The following is a 14,415-nucleotide window of genomic DNA, read 5'->3' as shown; positions in this document are numbered from 1 at the left end:
AAATTAAAACAAAATAAGAAACCTTTGTTTAAATGTAGCTTAAATAAATTGATTGCAACAACTTGCCCTAAAACATTACTTAAATTGAATGAATCCATTTTTTTCAGTGTTGCGAAGCAAGAATGTTTTTATCGGTTGACCAAGGCTACATTAGCGGGCCCATAATGTATGGGTGAATTTTAAACCTGTCTAATTATCACATACGATTTGCTGTATGTTAATGAAGCAAAATATCTAATGTTAACTGCTTTACCTTTCGTTGACGTTGATCAGGAAATCTCCACGATGAACCTTTCAATTACTTCAAAAAGGACTTTTGTAAAAAAAAAAAAAGGAATTGATTTAAGAGCAAATATGGATTATTCTTTTTTCTTTACGAAGCTACAGAAGTGACTCGATCAGGAGCAGTGAGTAATTTTCTATTCTTCTTTTGCTGTTGAACTTTAACGACAGAGACTTTAACAGGTTAGGATTATTGTGAGACCGAATGCAATAAAATGTTTATTCGTTTAAGACATACAGTAACCAGTCGTTTACCTTGATACTCGACAAGACAGCTACTTTGACATATGAGCATTTGACAGTTTAATACAAAAAGACGCGAACTCCTTTAAGCTTAGCCGTGCTCACGGGCTATCGGGGCATATATTGGTCCTCGTCGCGTTTCAAGTTCATGGCTGCAGTCCAACTAATAATCATACGGTAGCAGATGAATTCAAGACTGAAAACACTGCGTTGCATGGGTTTTGCTGTGAAAACCAAAGGCCAATCTTGGACTTTGTTCAGTCCGCAGAAAGACAATTACTCTACACACTTCTACGCTGAAATCATGTAGCATTAGCAGTGTACGTTAATATTCTCTTAATGTTTGTTTTTAACAATGTGAACATGAGAAAACTTCATATAAATTAATAGAATCAAATCAGTCTTAATTGTAAATAATAGTCATTTATTTATTTATTTATTTATTTATTTATTTATTTATTTATTTATACGATTCCTTCATTTAAATGCATTTTGTTGAACCCGCTGGGGACTGTTGAATTGTTCCCGCAGTAAAATGACGTCACACGCCGAACAAGGAGCTTCTGTTTGTAATAGCTGGATTCTGATTTTGCCAGTGCGAAATGCACACGTCATGCAATCAACACGCTTGTTTCCCTGTCAGCCTGGCAGCTTGCATTATTTTGCCCGGCAAAGGCATGACTGATACAGTCATATAATTACGTTTAATAACTTTAACATTGCCCCCGGCCCAAACCGATGGCCAGCATAGGCTCGGCTCCCGGGTATTCCACAAAGGTCCGCCCTGTCGCCCCCGACTTCGTTCACTGCCGTATAGCATGAGCTCGCCCGGTATCGTCCGATCTCGGAAGCTAAGCAGAGGCCTGTCGGGTTAGTATGCGGATGGGAGACCTTGCATCAGCTTTTTTTCTTTTTAAAAGCTACGTTTAAACAAAAAAAGATTGGTAAAATAAATTAAAACAAGATAAGAAACCTTTGTTTAAATGTAGCTTAAATAAATTGATTGCAACAACTTGCCCTAAAACATTACTTAAATTGAATGAATCCATTTTTTTCAGTGTTGCGAAGCAAGAATGTTTTTATCGGGTGACCAAGGCTACTTTAGCGGGCCCATAATGTATGGGTGAATTTTAAACCTGTCTAATTATCACATACGATTTGCTGTATGTTAATGAAGCAAAATATCTAATGTTAACTGCTTTACCTTTCGTTGACGTTGATCAGGAAATCTCCACGATGAACCTTTCAATTACTTCAAAAAGGACTTTTGTCAAAAAAACAACAAAAAAACAAAAAAAACAAAAAGGAATTGATTTAAGAGCAAATATGGATTATTCTTTTTTCTTTACGAAGCTACAGAAGTGACTCGATCAGGAGCAGTGAGTAATTTTCTATTCTTCTTTTGCTGTTGAACTTTAACGACAGAGACTTTAACAGGTTAGGATTATTGTGAGACCGAATGCAATAAAATGTTTATTCGTTTAAGACATACAGTAACCAGTCGTTTACCTTGATACTCGACAAGACACACTGAAAAAAAAACAACTTGTAAAATTTACTTAAAAAAATCCTCGTAATAATTTGCACAAACTTTTTTTAAGTAAAATTTACTGCTTTTTTATAAGTAAAACTTACCTACTAAAATCAAGTAAAATTTACTTAAAATTGCATGATAAAACATATGTTAAATATTTTATTAAATGTTACTTAATTATTTTATTTAGAATTTAGATTTATTTTAATCGTTTAGGTAAAGTCTATTAGGTTTTTTTTTGAAAATTGAAGCATTGCTGCACTGAAAAAAACAACTTGTAAAATTTACTTAAAAAAATCCTCGTAACAATTTGCACGAACTTTTTTTAAGTAAAATTTACTGCTTTTTTATAAGTAAAACTTACCTACTAAAATCAAATAAAATTTACTCAAAATTGCATGATAAAACATATGTTAAATAATTAATTAAATGTTACTTAATTATTTTATTTAGAAGTTAGATTTATTTTAATCGTTTAGGTAAAGCCTATGAGGGTTTTTTTTGAAAATTGAAGCATTACTGTCCTAATAATATTAAATAAATTGTATTTTCTGTTTGTTATTTTCTTTAACATATTAATATGGACCTAGTTATTTTTAGTGTTATAAATGGCATTATAACGCAAAATTCATGACTGACAACAAGTCAGTCATTGAATAAACTTGATTCGGAACAGAAACGCACACAAACTGTGTTTCTGACATATCAGCACTGTGGAGAGAATTACAATACAATGTTCTGAACAGGGTTCATGTAAAGAAACACTGATCAAATGAACGGTGACTTTACAAAATTATTATTTACAACAAAACATCATCAATAATATAAGAGCTTAAACCTTTTTGACATTTTGCTAACAAATATTTAAGTATTTAAAGTTCTTATCAGTTCTTATTCTGTGATAAAGCTTAAAAAATAAAAATTTTCAGGCGCAAAGAATTGTGGGTATTCCTTACAACATGTGCAAATAAATGTAAGTAAATTTTACTTAAATAATACAAGAAAATATCTAATAAGACTTACTATTCCCACAGAGTTCATTTTTTACATGAATTAATTGTGTATTTATCATCATTTTACTTAGGAAAATCTAGTTCTCAATAAATGTTAATATTATTATGTAGAAATTATGAGAGTTAATCTAATAAATATTACTACACCAAAAAGTTCGTTTTTTCAGTGTGTCCTAATAATATTAAATAAATCGTATTTTCTGTTTGTTATTTTCTTTACATATTTCTATGGACCTAGTTATTTTTAGTGTTATAAATGGCATTATAACACAATATTCATGACTGACAACATATCAGTCATTGAATAAACTTGATTCGGAACAGAAACGCACACAAACTGTGTTTCTGACATGCATTATCAGCACTGTGGAAAGAATTACAATACAATGTTCTGAACAGGGTTCATGTAAAGAAACACTGATCACCTGAACGGTGACTTCACAAAATTATTATTTACAACAAAACAACATCAATAATATAAGAGCTTAAACCTTTATGACATTTTGCTAACAAATATTTAAGTAGTTAAAGTTCTTATCAGTTCTTATTCTGTGATAAAGCTTAAAAAATAAAAATGTTCAGGCGCAAAGAATTGTGGGTATTCCTTACAACATGTGCAAATACATGTAAGTAAATTTTACTTAGATTTTTTAGTTTGATGATTAAAATGTACTTAATTATTTTAGGACTATGTGCAGTGACTATAAAACAGATAAATAATACAAGAAAATATCTAATAAGACTTACTATTCCCACACAGTTCATTTTTTACATGAATTAATTGTGTATTTATCATCATTTTACTTAGGAAAATCTAGTTCTCAAAAATGTTAATATTATTATGTAGAAATTATGAGAGTCAATCTAATAAATATTACTACACCAAAAAGTTCGTTTTTTCAGTGTGTCACCCGTTATATGCCACATTTATGAGTCGCCTCAGCCACTGTATTTTCATGTGGGACCAGGACGATCTGACGGCCCTGAAGATGGCAAAGCGTGCAGAGCTAGAAGCTGACTGGAGACCATCATCTGAAGCTTGTGTACTGCGCCGTATCAGTCGTAGCGAGCTAGCCCTACATTGCAGGAGAACCACTCGTGGGACCAAGGAGACCCTGACGATGATTGAGAGCCTCATTCAGGCCTTTGAAGGATATGCTGGTCGTGACACTCTGGGAGTCCCTTTAATAAACTCAGCCCGGATGAGTGAGATCATAAAGTCCCAGCGAAAGCATGTGGCCTGCATCCAGGATCCTCAAGGTGTGCAGCTCTACATGCAGACGGGCACTTTAATGAAGGGAGGGCATCGTCTGCCAACTTACCGCTGTGCCAGAGGTTCTACTTCGCTGGAGTCTTTTCATCTGCACCTCAACAGATTCATCCCAGGTAAGTAATTTTAGTCACAGAATTTTTTTAATAAGATTTTACTTAATTATATATTGAAATAATTATGAGAATAGCAAGAACAGTTATTTATGTATTTATATGATTTTTTTAATGTACAGGCACGCTGGCAAGTGACACCTTTTTTCAGGCGTATCTTTTGGATGGACTTGCAAGGTGGAATGAGGACCGGGCTGTGGCAGCAACAACTGATGAGCAGCAGCCACATTCCTATAGTCATCTTCTCCGTCATGCTGCCAATATTCTTTCAGAGGAGGTCATGGGCATGAAAATCAGCCCTTATGTTGGGCCAAGAAAGTACACTGGTAGATAACTGTTTGTTGTTTTTGGTGACAATTACACACACACACACACACACACAAACAAACACAAACAGTGTTATAATAAAGAGTAATAATATAATATTCTGGTATATTATCTAATTGTCATTGTTTTAATATTTTAAAGGTGAACTTATCGAAGTAGAGTATCTTTACCAGCAAACTGGTAAAGTTCTGCAGGACTACAGGTTGGCCATTGAAGAGTCTGAGACCACTGAGGTTGCTATAGAGGTGGAGGAAGCTTATGATGAACTTGAGGAGTTTCAAGACATCACTGTCCCCACCTTTGACACAGAGCGGATACCTTCTGCTGCTTCACAAGCATCAGTGTCTGCAGCATCATCTTCAACCCCTCCGGCAACCAGACCCAAGTCATCACTGTATGTGTCACCAGTGAGATCTCCTGTCACCAGCTCTACGTCATCACTGTCTGTGGTCCCTCCAATACCAGTCACATCTTCTGTTTCCAGCTCACTGCACACTCAGCCAGCACTATCTCCTGGCGCACATAGCTGTGAGTTTTACCAAAGTATTTTTATTGAGAGTTGTTTGTTGTCACACTAACTCTAAATGACTCTAAATGAATATTTGTCATATTGAAAGATAAATACAAATGTAAACTAAATATTTACCTTTTTCATGTAGCCCCAGGTAACCAAGGGTCCACAGAAACTGACCTTCCAACATCTGAAGAGAACCCTTTGCATGATGTAAGGGCACGGTTTCTTTTTTAATGTACATATACATGTATGCAAACAAAATCAGGGTTATGTTGGCTGTGCTTTCATGTGAATATTTGTATTCATTGGTGCTTTCAAAAGTTGCTAAATGATCTTTCATTTTAGGATTGTGTTGGACCCGATAATATTGAAGGTTATGGAGCTGTGCAGGACTTGGCAGAGTATTTGTTCAACCTTAGAGAACACCGTCTGGTCTTAACTGGAGAAGAGTCTGATCAAATCATCAACCTATGGCAGGCATTGGGGGAGTTTGATAAGAAAAAGACCACTTACTCGCCACGTCACCAAACCAACCTAAAACAGGGACGATTCAGGGCCAGTAAGAAGAATGTGGCACCAGGTGTGGAGAGCACCAGAAGGTATGCTAAATTTAGCAAATACGGGGTTTTGATTTGTTTGAGGGTTTTGATTTTTATAAAAAGATATATATTTAGTAAAACCTGACGAATTATGACTAGCTTATCTTCCTGCAGCCTCTTAAATTCATACTTGGCCTGGATATGACAAAAATTGTTAGTTGTGATTTACGTTTAATGCTGATTTTATGTTATGTAAGTTACATTCCTATGGACACAGTTCTAACCATACATCGTTGAAAAAACGCAGACCGGGGTCATTATAGAGTGCCACAGGAATGACATATTTTTGTTGGCTGACCCTCTCAAAAAAGCCAGTTTATTTTTCACATAGACTTTTGGATTATCACAAAAATAATCTCTGTGTTTAACAACAGTTTAAGACACTTTTTGTCTAAAGCTGTGATAATGCCACAACACAGTAAAACAGTAGATACCTAATTTATTGATATGATATTTCAACAATGACCCAGTAAACAAACAAGACAACATAACTCTGCACAGATATTAAAAATTAACATCTAGACAACCAAAGCAAATCTGACAGAATAGAACAATAAACTCAACAGAGAAAAGTTCACACACTGAAAACAATCTTACATTAATAATATGTATTCTTCTGTAATTTGTAGGTGTTTCATTGGGCCTCATAGTCCTGCACAGAGGCCTGACTGCAACAGAGTGGTGGAGGGCATCTTCATAAGGCTCTGTGCTCTCTACCAAAACGCGGTGCGTGTTAATGGAGAGAGGGTCACCCGCTTCACAATGATTGCACGGGTCTACAGACATATCCGAGAGTGCATCCTCACCAATGATAGGGTGATGAGAGAAACCACCATCCAGCTTCCACAGATGAACGCTTCAACAATCTCAGACTGGTGAGTAAATTAGCATTGTTACCGCTATACCAAAACATGAACCCTCTGTATAGCTCTCAGCTGCTTTAAGTAATTGACACGGTTGACTGAATGTAACTGTGAGTGCTTTGGCGGGTCTAGAAACAAATCAACAAGTCCAACTTCTGTTTACTTTTCTATTATGAAAGATATGATTTATTGCTTACGACATGGTCTTTAACAGACTGTAAGAATCCATAATCCAATGTTAATTTCAATGAAAGTAGTCATTTTACAAAAGCAACATGACACTAGGGTGTGATCAATTGCTATATGATATCAGCTGTGTAATGTTGCTGCATTATAGTCGTGATTAAACAGTAGATGATCACAGCACTTTTTTATTTTTGTTTAAATGTTTATTAAAACTGGTTGTTTTATGTTTTTCCAGGTTCTCCAAGCGTGACAAGTCACAGGATGTGGGGGTTACAAAGCAGGGTATCAATTTCCCAGATGCACCCATGGCTGGACCTGAGAAGCTTCCTGCGGCTTTGCAGAAAGGGCCGACCCTATTTCCAGGGAGCTTGGCTGAGCCTCACCTTTTTGTCCTGCCAAGAGACACTGCTGGGGAGGCAAAACTCAAGAGGAGGTCACAACCTCCAGCCATCTCCCAGGCACCACCATCACATCAAAGACTCCCTATCATTGCACCAGCAATACCCGTCTCTCTGCCTTTCATTTGGCCCTCCCTGCAGCTTCCGACAGTTGTAGATACATCATCTTCAGTGCCTGGAACTTCAGATTTTTAAAAATCAGATTACGACATAATGTAGCCCACTTGCTTTGTTTTTTCAGTATGTCACTAGAGAGAAAGCATGTAACAGATAGGGGTGTCCCTCTACCTCTTCTCAGATCATCAGCAAATATACAAATACACACAGTTCAGTTCAGTTCTCTCTGTTTTATGAAATTTCACTCTTTCGATTTTAAATAAAAAAACATATTGTTAAAATGTGTGAATAATTAATTTAAATATTGTTGATTAAAATGTTTCTGTGGCCGGTTGCATAAAACTTTAAGACTAGTCTTAAAACTTAGTAATGAATTTTTTAATTCAAGACTGATCATAACTGTTTTAAGTATGTTACATAGAAAGGTAGATTGGTCTAATTTAAATCCAAATAATAAGACTGATTAGCCCTAACTAATTGCTTGGTAGTCAGAATCATTCTTAAGATGCAGTCTTAACGTCACGGCTATGTTTATGCAACCGGCCACTCTGGTGTTACATTTGTAATGTGTTACTTTAACCTGCTGTGCACAAACAAAATAAAGTGCAATGATTAAGTTAAAGACTGATTTTATTACATTTTAATAAATGTTGCAACTTTCCCTTTGGAGTGTTGCAACTGTCCCCTATTGTGGGATCAGTTGCAACATTTCACTCCTGCTATTCAAATATAAATTGTATATATATATACATATATACACATGCTATAACAGTGTGGTTGAGTAGCTAACCGATGTGGGTTTCTTGTATAAACATCTTGGCTTTCTAATGCAAACAGTCTCTGAGAAACTTAAGGAAATGTAAAAAGTGTTGCAACCGTCCCTACTCTCCCCTACTCAAATTTTTAAGGAATTTAATACTGGGCATGCGTGTACAGAACAGGACGAACCGTCAAACACCCGTTGTCGTTGTGCTTTTAAACATAATCCGTTTTCGCATTGTGTTGCTGACCGGCTGCTTCTGCGTAATAAAAATGCCTCCTGTGTTTTCTTCAGATAACAATATACTTTAGATACATAAGTTAACATAACAGCATAATGACAAGAATAAACAGACTAGAAAGCAGGATTGACATGCCAATTGTATTATTATTATTATTATTATTATTATTATTATTATTATTATTATTATATATCACCATGTAGCCCAAGACAGCTTCCCCACTGAAGCTAAGCAGGGCTGAGCCTGGTCAGTACTTGGAGGGGAGACCACCTGGGAAAACCAGGTTGCTGCTGGTAGAGGTGTTAGTGAGACCAGCAGGGGGTGCTCACCCTATGGTCTGTGTGGGTCCTAACACCCCAGTATAGTGACAGTGACTTCATGTGCTGCTTAAAAGTCGAGCACACCTTCAGTTAACATCCACATTTCTTCACCAAAGTTGTTTCAAACAGCTTACCATCTTGCCAAATTGCCGACGTGCTTAGCACACCCTCTGTGATTTGCAGATGGCCCCTAAAGCAGCCTAGGCGGATATGCAGCGTATATCAAACCTAAAACTAACTTTACCTCGCTGAATTGGGTGCGCACAAACTACCCCATCAACTAGATTTATTGTTGTTATCGCAAGGCGACAGATTTTCATCACGAGGATAAATTTCGGTATAGCCCGGTATAGCGCAAACAATAAGATATCGCCCATCCCTAGTTATGAATGCGATATTTCCCCGCTTGTCAGTGAACTACTGTCTGTGTAGTAAATGGCACTCCATCTAAAAACAGCTGCTTCTTCTTCTTAAATGTTTATTGGCTGTTGGAATTCAACATGCATTACCGCCACCAAACTGAAAGCAGCTGATGGCAATTTACTACTAAATCCAATTTTACAATGGCTGCGTCGGAAAGCTCTAAGGTGCTGCCTTCTGCAGCATTTTATGGCAGGAGGCATCAAGGCATGTCCGAATCCGATGTTAGGGTTACTTCATAGGTATTTCTCAATGTCAAGGATACTTCTGTGGCAGGACTGGTCCTTACAAGTCACTTCTTTCAGAGGCTAGGCGAGGCTCCTCTTTAGCATTCGGAGAACACATAAATGGAACAGGCTAGGAAGTGCATGTCATTAAATCAGTGAAAAGGTGTGCTTTTGGCTCTACGCGCATAGGATTGTGGGTGATTTCAGAGTGCAAAAAGGTGTGAAGACTACATGTATGCATCCTTTCCTGTATATGGGATATTTCTCGAACGAAGGACTCCTCCACATTGGAACAGTCCTTCGCCGGATGTCAATGACGTAGGATCCTTGAGAACTTGGCTTCCGAGGATCCTTCCTTGACTTGAGAAACACCTCCTGACTCCTGAGATCTTGTCCCACAATTTTAATTGGTCTAGCCTGGTTGAGTTTGAAAAAATAAAATGGCTGCCAAGAAAGCGTCGGAGCACAAATTTTGTCTAAATAAAGTTTTATTTTCATATATTTATTTCTTTTTATACCTTTTAATTGACCGGAAGTAGGGAATACATACTTCCTGTTGCACCACTATGATCGTCACTCATAATAATGGACTGATAGCTGCTCGTTATCTAGACGGCTGCATATATGAAAAAAAAAACACCTAACTAGGCTTGTTGCGTTAGTCGGTGAAACGGTGATTACCGGTGCTTCAGCCTCTCACCGGTAAGATCACTTGCCCACCGCGACACCGTCTTTTTACCGTCGTTTTGATATTTTCTTTTAATTAAATCATTTAGTTTCGTTAGAGAGAGCAAACACTAACAAGTGAATGTTTCTGCTGCCTGAATTCAGCGGAGCTGAACGTGCGTCATCACAGAGCAGCGGCTGCGGGTGTCAGATTTCATTTATTCCTGTCAGACTGCGGCGAGCTGACTGACCAGACGACGGCAGAAGCCGTGTGCTTACTCGTTTTTGTTATAATATGCATATATGATGTTTAATATAAGCGAGATCGTTTTGTTGTTGTGTTTTTCATTAAGAATAATAATAAACCCATCATTCAAGCAGCGCTTTATGGAGGAATAGCCGGTTGCTCTGCTTGGGACTGGTGGGTTTCTGTCAGAAGTACCTGCACACATTGACTCAAGCAGTAAAACCAGCTGTTGCACTCGCATTTGCATGCAAATTCATACGCGATTTAACGCAGCGTACGCAAGCGCTGGATTTAAACAACAGTTGCATTTTCAAAAGTGAAAGTAAAATGCGCTCATCTGTATGTGCATTTATAAGCCTCTCCCACCCGGCGAACAACCCCACACCTAACCCTAAAAAATTCTAACAAAAGGTTTCTCGGCTTTTTTGTAGTATTGGGTGTCCCTAATAACATTCTAAAAGTTTACCAAAGTTTGACCACTAGAAATGTGTAATTTTCAAGATGGCGTCCAAGACAGGCAGGAACCTTTATTCAACTCCATTATTTCACCTAGCCAAGTAATCTTCATCAAAAGTGTCTAACCCCATGATTTATGGGATTTATCCATTGGACTTGCCTAAATTTCACTGACATGATTACATACTTATGGAATACATGATTTAGTGAGATTACTGTAAGGTTTTATCTTTGTTTGGGGAGAACCAAAGATGTAAACAATGTAGCCTATGCCATGTAGCTCCTACTCGATTTGTGTTTTTAGACACATACCCTTTTCTTGCTAAAACACAGACTTGACATTCAATGTAAAATGTATTGCACCAAAAAATAACTTAACGTGGAGTTGTATAACTTTGATCATAAACAACTCTGAATTAGTCCAAACAGATGCCTGTGTGTGAGTCCTCTAAAATAGTTATTCATTTCAATTTGAATAAGGTATTACATATGTAATGCATCCTCTATAGATGTTTTGAGTGTAAAAGTGGCGTTATACTAAACCTAACAAAACTAAATTCACAATTGTTAGCAATTAAGAAGATGGTGGAAGAGAATACTGACATTTGATAATGCTTGCCTCGTTGAAATGTTGTTGGCAGCACAGTGGTGTATTCCATTTTGTTCAAATAAAATACATCCTTGACTACTTAAACCACACACCCCCACCCAGAATTGGGGATGAAAACTGGTGGACAACCAGGATGAAGCTTTTCAGCACACTTTTGGGGGCTTTTTATGTAGTAAAACAGTTACTGTTTTACTGTTTACTGTTGTTTACAGTATGTAGTACACAATACTTGTTTTAGTACAACCTCAGTTGAGGTTCCAAGCCAGCTGAGCTGATGCTAAAACGTGATGTGAAAGCACTGTAGATAACTGATTAGTCTTGGAGAATCGTCATTACCAGCGTCATCGCTAAATGCAAGATTAGTTTTACCGTAGGAGCTGATGGTATAGTGGGCAGCGCTCCGACATGTGGTGCTTTCGCACTTTCTGCGACACGAGTTTGATTCCCGACTTGTGGTCATTTGCCGATCCCTTACCCTCTCTCCTTCCTGTACTTTCCTGTCCTCTCCTCTATCACTATTTAAATAAAATGCCAAAAAATATAATTTTAAAAAGTTATATTTTTAAATATAACTTGAACCTTTAACCGCCCCCCTCCTTCATCTGACTTAATGGCTGATGATTTTGCTTCTTTCTTTGTGAAGAAAACTAACACTATCAGCAGTCCGTTCTCTGCGCTGCCACCTCTTGTACATGCTCAAACTCTTGATGCATGCTCGCTCCCCTGTATCACTCTTTTAGCGGAGCCAGATGTTTCCACAATCTTTGTTTTGTAACCACCTGACTACCTGCCCGCTAGATCCCATACCCACCCATCTCCTTCAGGCCATTCCTCCATTGGTTATCCCTGCTCTCTCACTCACATGACCAACTCATCTCTTTCCACTGGTACATTCCCCACAGCTTTTAAAGAGGCCCGGATAACACCACTCCTAAAGAAACCAAAAATTAATCCTGCAATATTAGAAAACTACAGAGCAGTATCTCTCCTTGCCTTCATTGCAAAAACTTTTGAGCGTGTGGTTTTAGACCAGCTCTCCTCCTTCTTCATGCAAAATAACCTCCTAGACAGCAACCAGTCTGGTTTTAAGAGCGGTCACTACACTAAAACTGTGCTGCTCTCAGTCATGGAAGCTTTAAGGCAGACAAGGGCAAATAATCTGTACTGATCCTACTGGATCTATCTGCCAATGTTGACATTGTCAATCCCCACATCCTACTGTCGACCCTCAAGGCTATGGTTGTCTCTGGCACGGTGCTACTATGGTTCAGGTCTTACCTCTCAGGGAGGTCATTTAGAGTATCCTGGAAAGGTGACGTCTCTGAACCCCAACATCTCAATACAGGGGTACCTCAAGGCTCAGTGCTTGGACCACTGCTCTTTTCTATGACGTTGACATGACATTCCTGGGTTCTATCATTCGAAAACATGGCTTTTCCTACCTCTGCTATGCCACTCTGGATGAAGGATTATCATGTCCAGCTGAACTTGCAAAGACAAAACTGCTTGTCATATTATCTGTCCCTAAGATTCATCACAATCTTTTCATTCAACTTAGTTCTTTAACCATTACGCCTTTCAGGACAGCCAGAAACCTGGGTTTGGTCAGTGATGGTCAGCTTAGTTTCACAGAGCATGTTGCCAGCACCGCCCGCTTTTTCAGATTCATCCTCTACAACATTAGTAAAATTAGACCTTTTCTATCTGACCAATATACAACAAAATATTTAAAGTAAACCATAAATCCGAACTAAAATTTAATTCGTTTGAAATAATCCTGTTAAATATGGAAATAACGGATCGTAACAACAAACGCCTTTCGTTCATTTTAGCTACCATATATAGGCCTCCGGGCCACCACATAGATTTTCTTATAAGAAATAGCAGACTTCCTATCTGAGCTTACAGTTACTATAGATAAAGCTCTTATCGTTGGTGATTTTAATATCCATGTGGATAACCCAAAAGATACATTAGGACGTGCATTTACGGATGTTTTAAATTCTCTCGGTATTAAACAAAACGTGTCAGGGCCCACGCATACTCAAAAGCACACATTAGACTTAATTCTGTCACTCGGACTCAATATTAATGACATCGAAATATCACCCCAAAGCGATGCCGTTTCAGACCATTGCCTTGTGTCATACATGATACTTCTAGATAGGACCGCTCAGTCTACAACATGCTACAGATTAGCCAGAACAATAATTTCCACCACTAAAGATAGCTTTATTAGCACTTTTCCAGACCTGTCTCAAATGTAGCAGATAACCGTGAAGATCTGGATATTATAATAGAAAACCTGAACAACGTTTGCACTAGCACATTGGATGCTGTTGCTCCCATTCGAAAAAAGAGAATTAAAAAAACGCCAGCTCCATGGTATGACCATCATACTGCAACCCTTAAAAAAGTAACTAGAAAAATGGAAAGAAACTACCGAAGCACAAAGTTAGAGGTATGGCGTTCAGCATGGAAAGAGAGTGTTCAACACTACAGACAGGCAATTAAAACCGCCAGATCTACCTATCTTAGTACGCTTATTAAAGAAAATCATAACAACCCTTGTTTCCTATTTAGCACAGTTGCGAAACTGACTAGAAACAAAGAACAAACAGAAACCAATAGTAAACTCCAACACAATAGTAACGACTTCATGAACTTCAAAATTATGAAATTCTCATTACCGCAATGTGTCCGGCTGTGTTTGAACATGCGTTATGTTGTAATTTTAATCAAAAATTAAGAAAAAAAATAAATGGATGTTTTGCTAGACTACTTTAGATGACAGAAAAAATATTTACTGAATATTCATGTATAATAATAATGAAGAAAAATTAGGAAAAGGATGTGTCCATGCCTGATGTTCTCATCCTCCGCAACACTTTTTGAGAACAGTTTAAGCACACATACAGAATTTTAATAAAGTTTGATTTTGAGTGACCAAGCACATGGACCAATTACTTCAAGATGGCTACCAGGTAAGATCATTTTTTTACAGTTAAT

General features: G+C 37.5%; 1 protein-coding gene across 1 annotated transcript; it reads left to right on the top strand.

Moving 5' to 3' along the window:
* Positions 1 to 2,835: 2,835 nt before the first annotated feature.
* LOC129434965 (uncharacterized) lies at positions 2,836 to 4,810 on the top strand. The gene is made up of 2 exons (XM_073871011.1): positions 2,836 to 4,458; positions 4,578 to 4,810. The coding sequence occupies exons 1-2, from the start codon at positions 3,900 to 3,902 to the stop codon at positions 4,787 to 4,789; spliced, it is 771 nt and encodes a 256-aa protein (XP_073727112.1). The 5' UTR covers positions 2,836 to 3,899; the 3' UTR covers positions 4,790 to 4,810.
* Positions 4,811 to 14,415: the final 9,605 nt, after the last annotated feature.

This window comes from Misgurnus anguillicaudatus, chromosome 2 (genome assembly GCF_027580225.2).
Source record: "Misgurnus anguillicaudatus chromosome 2, ASM2758022v2, whole genome shotgun sequence".
NCBI lineage: Eukaryota > Metazoa > Chordata > Actinopteri > Cypriniformes > Cobitidae > Misgurnus > Misgurnus anguillicaudatus.
The sequence above is the reverse complement of the archived record's forward strand: the minus strand, read 5'-3'. Positions and strand labels throughout refer to the sequence as shown.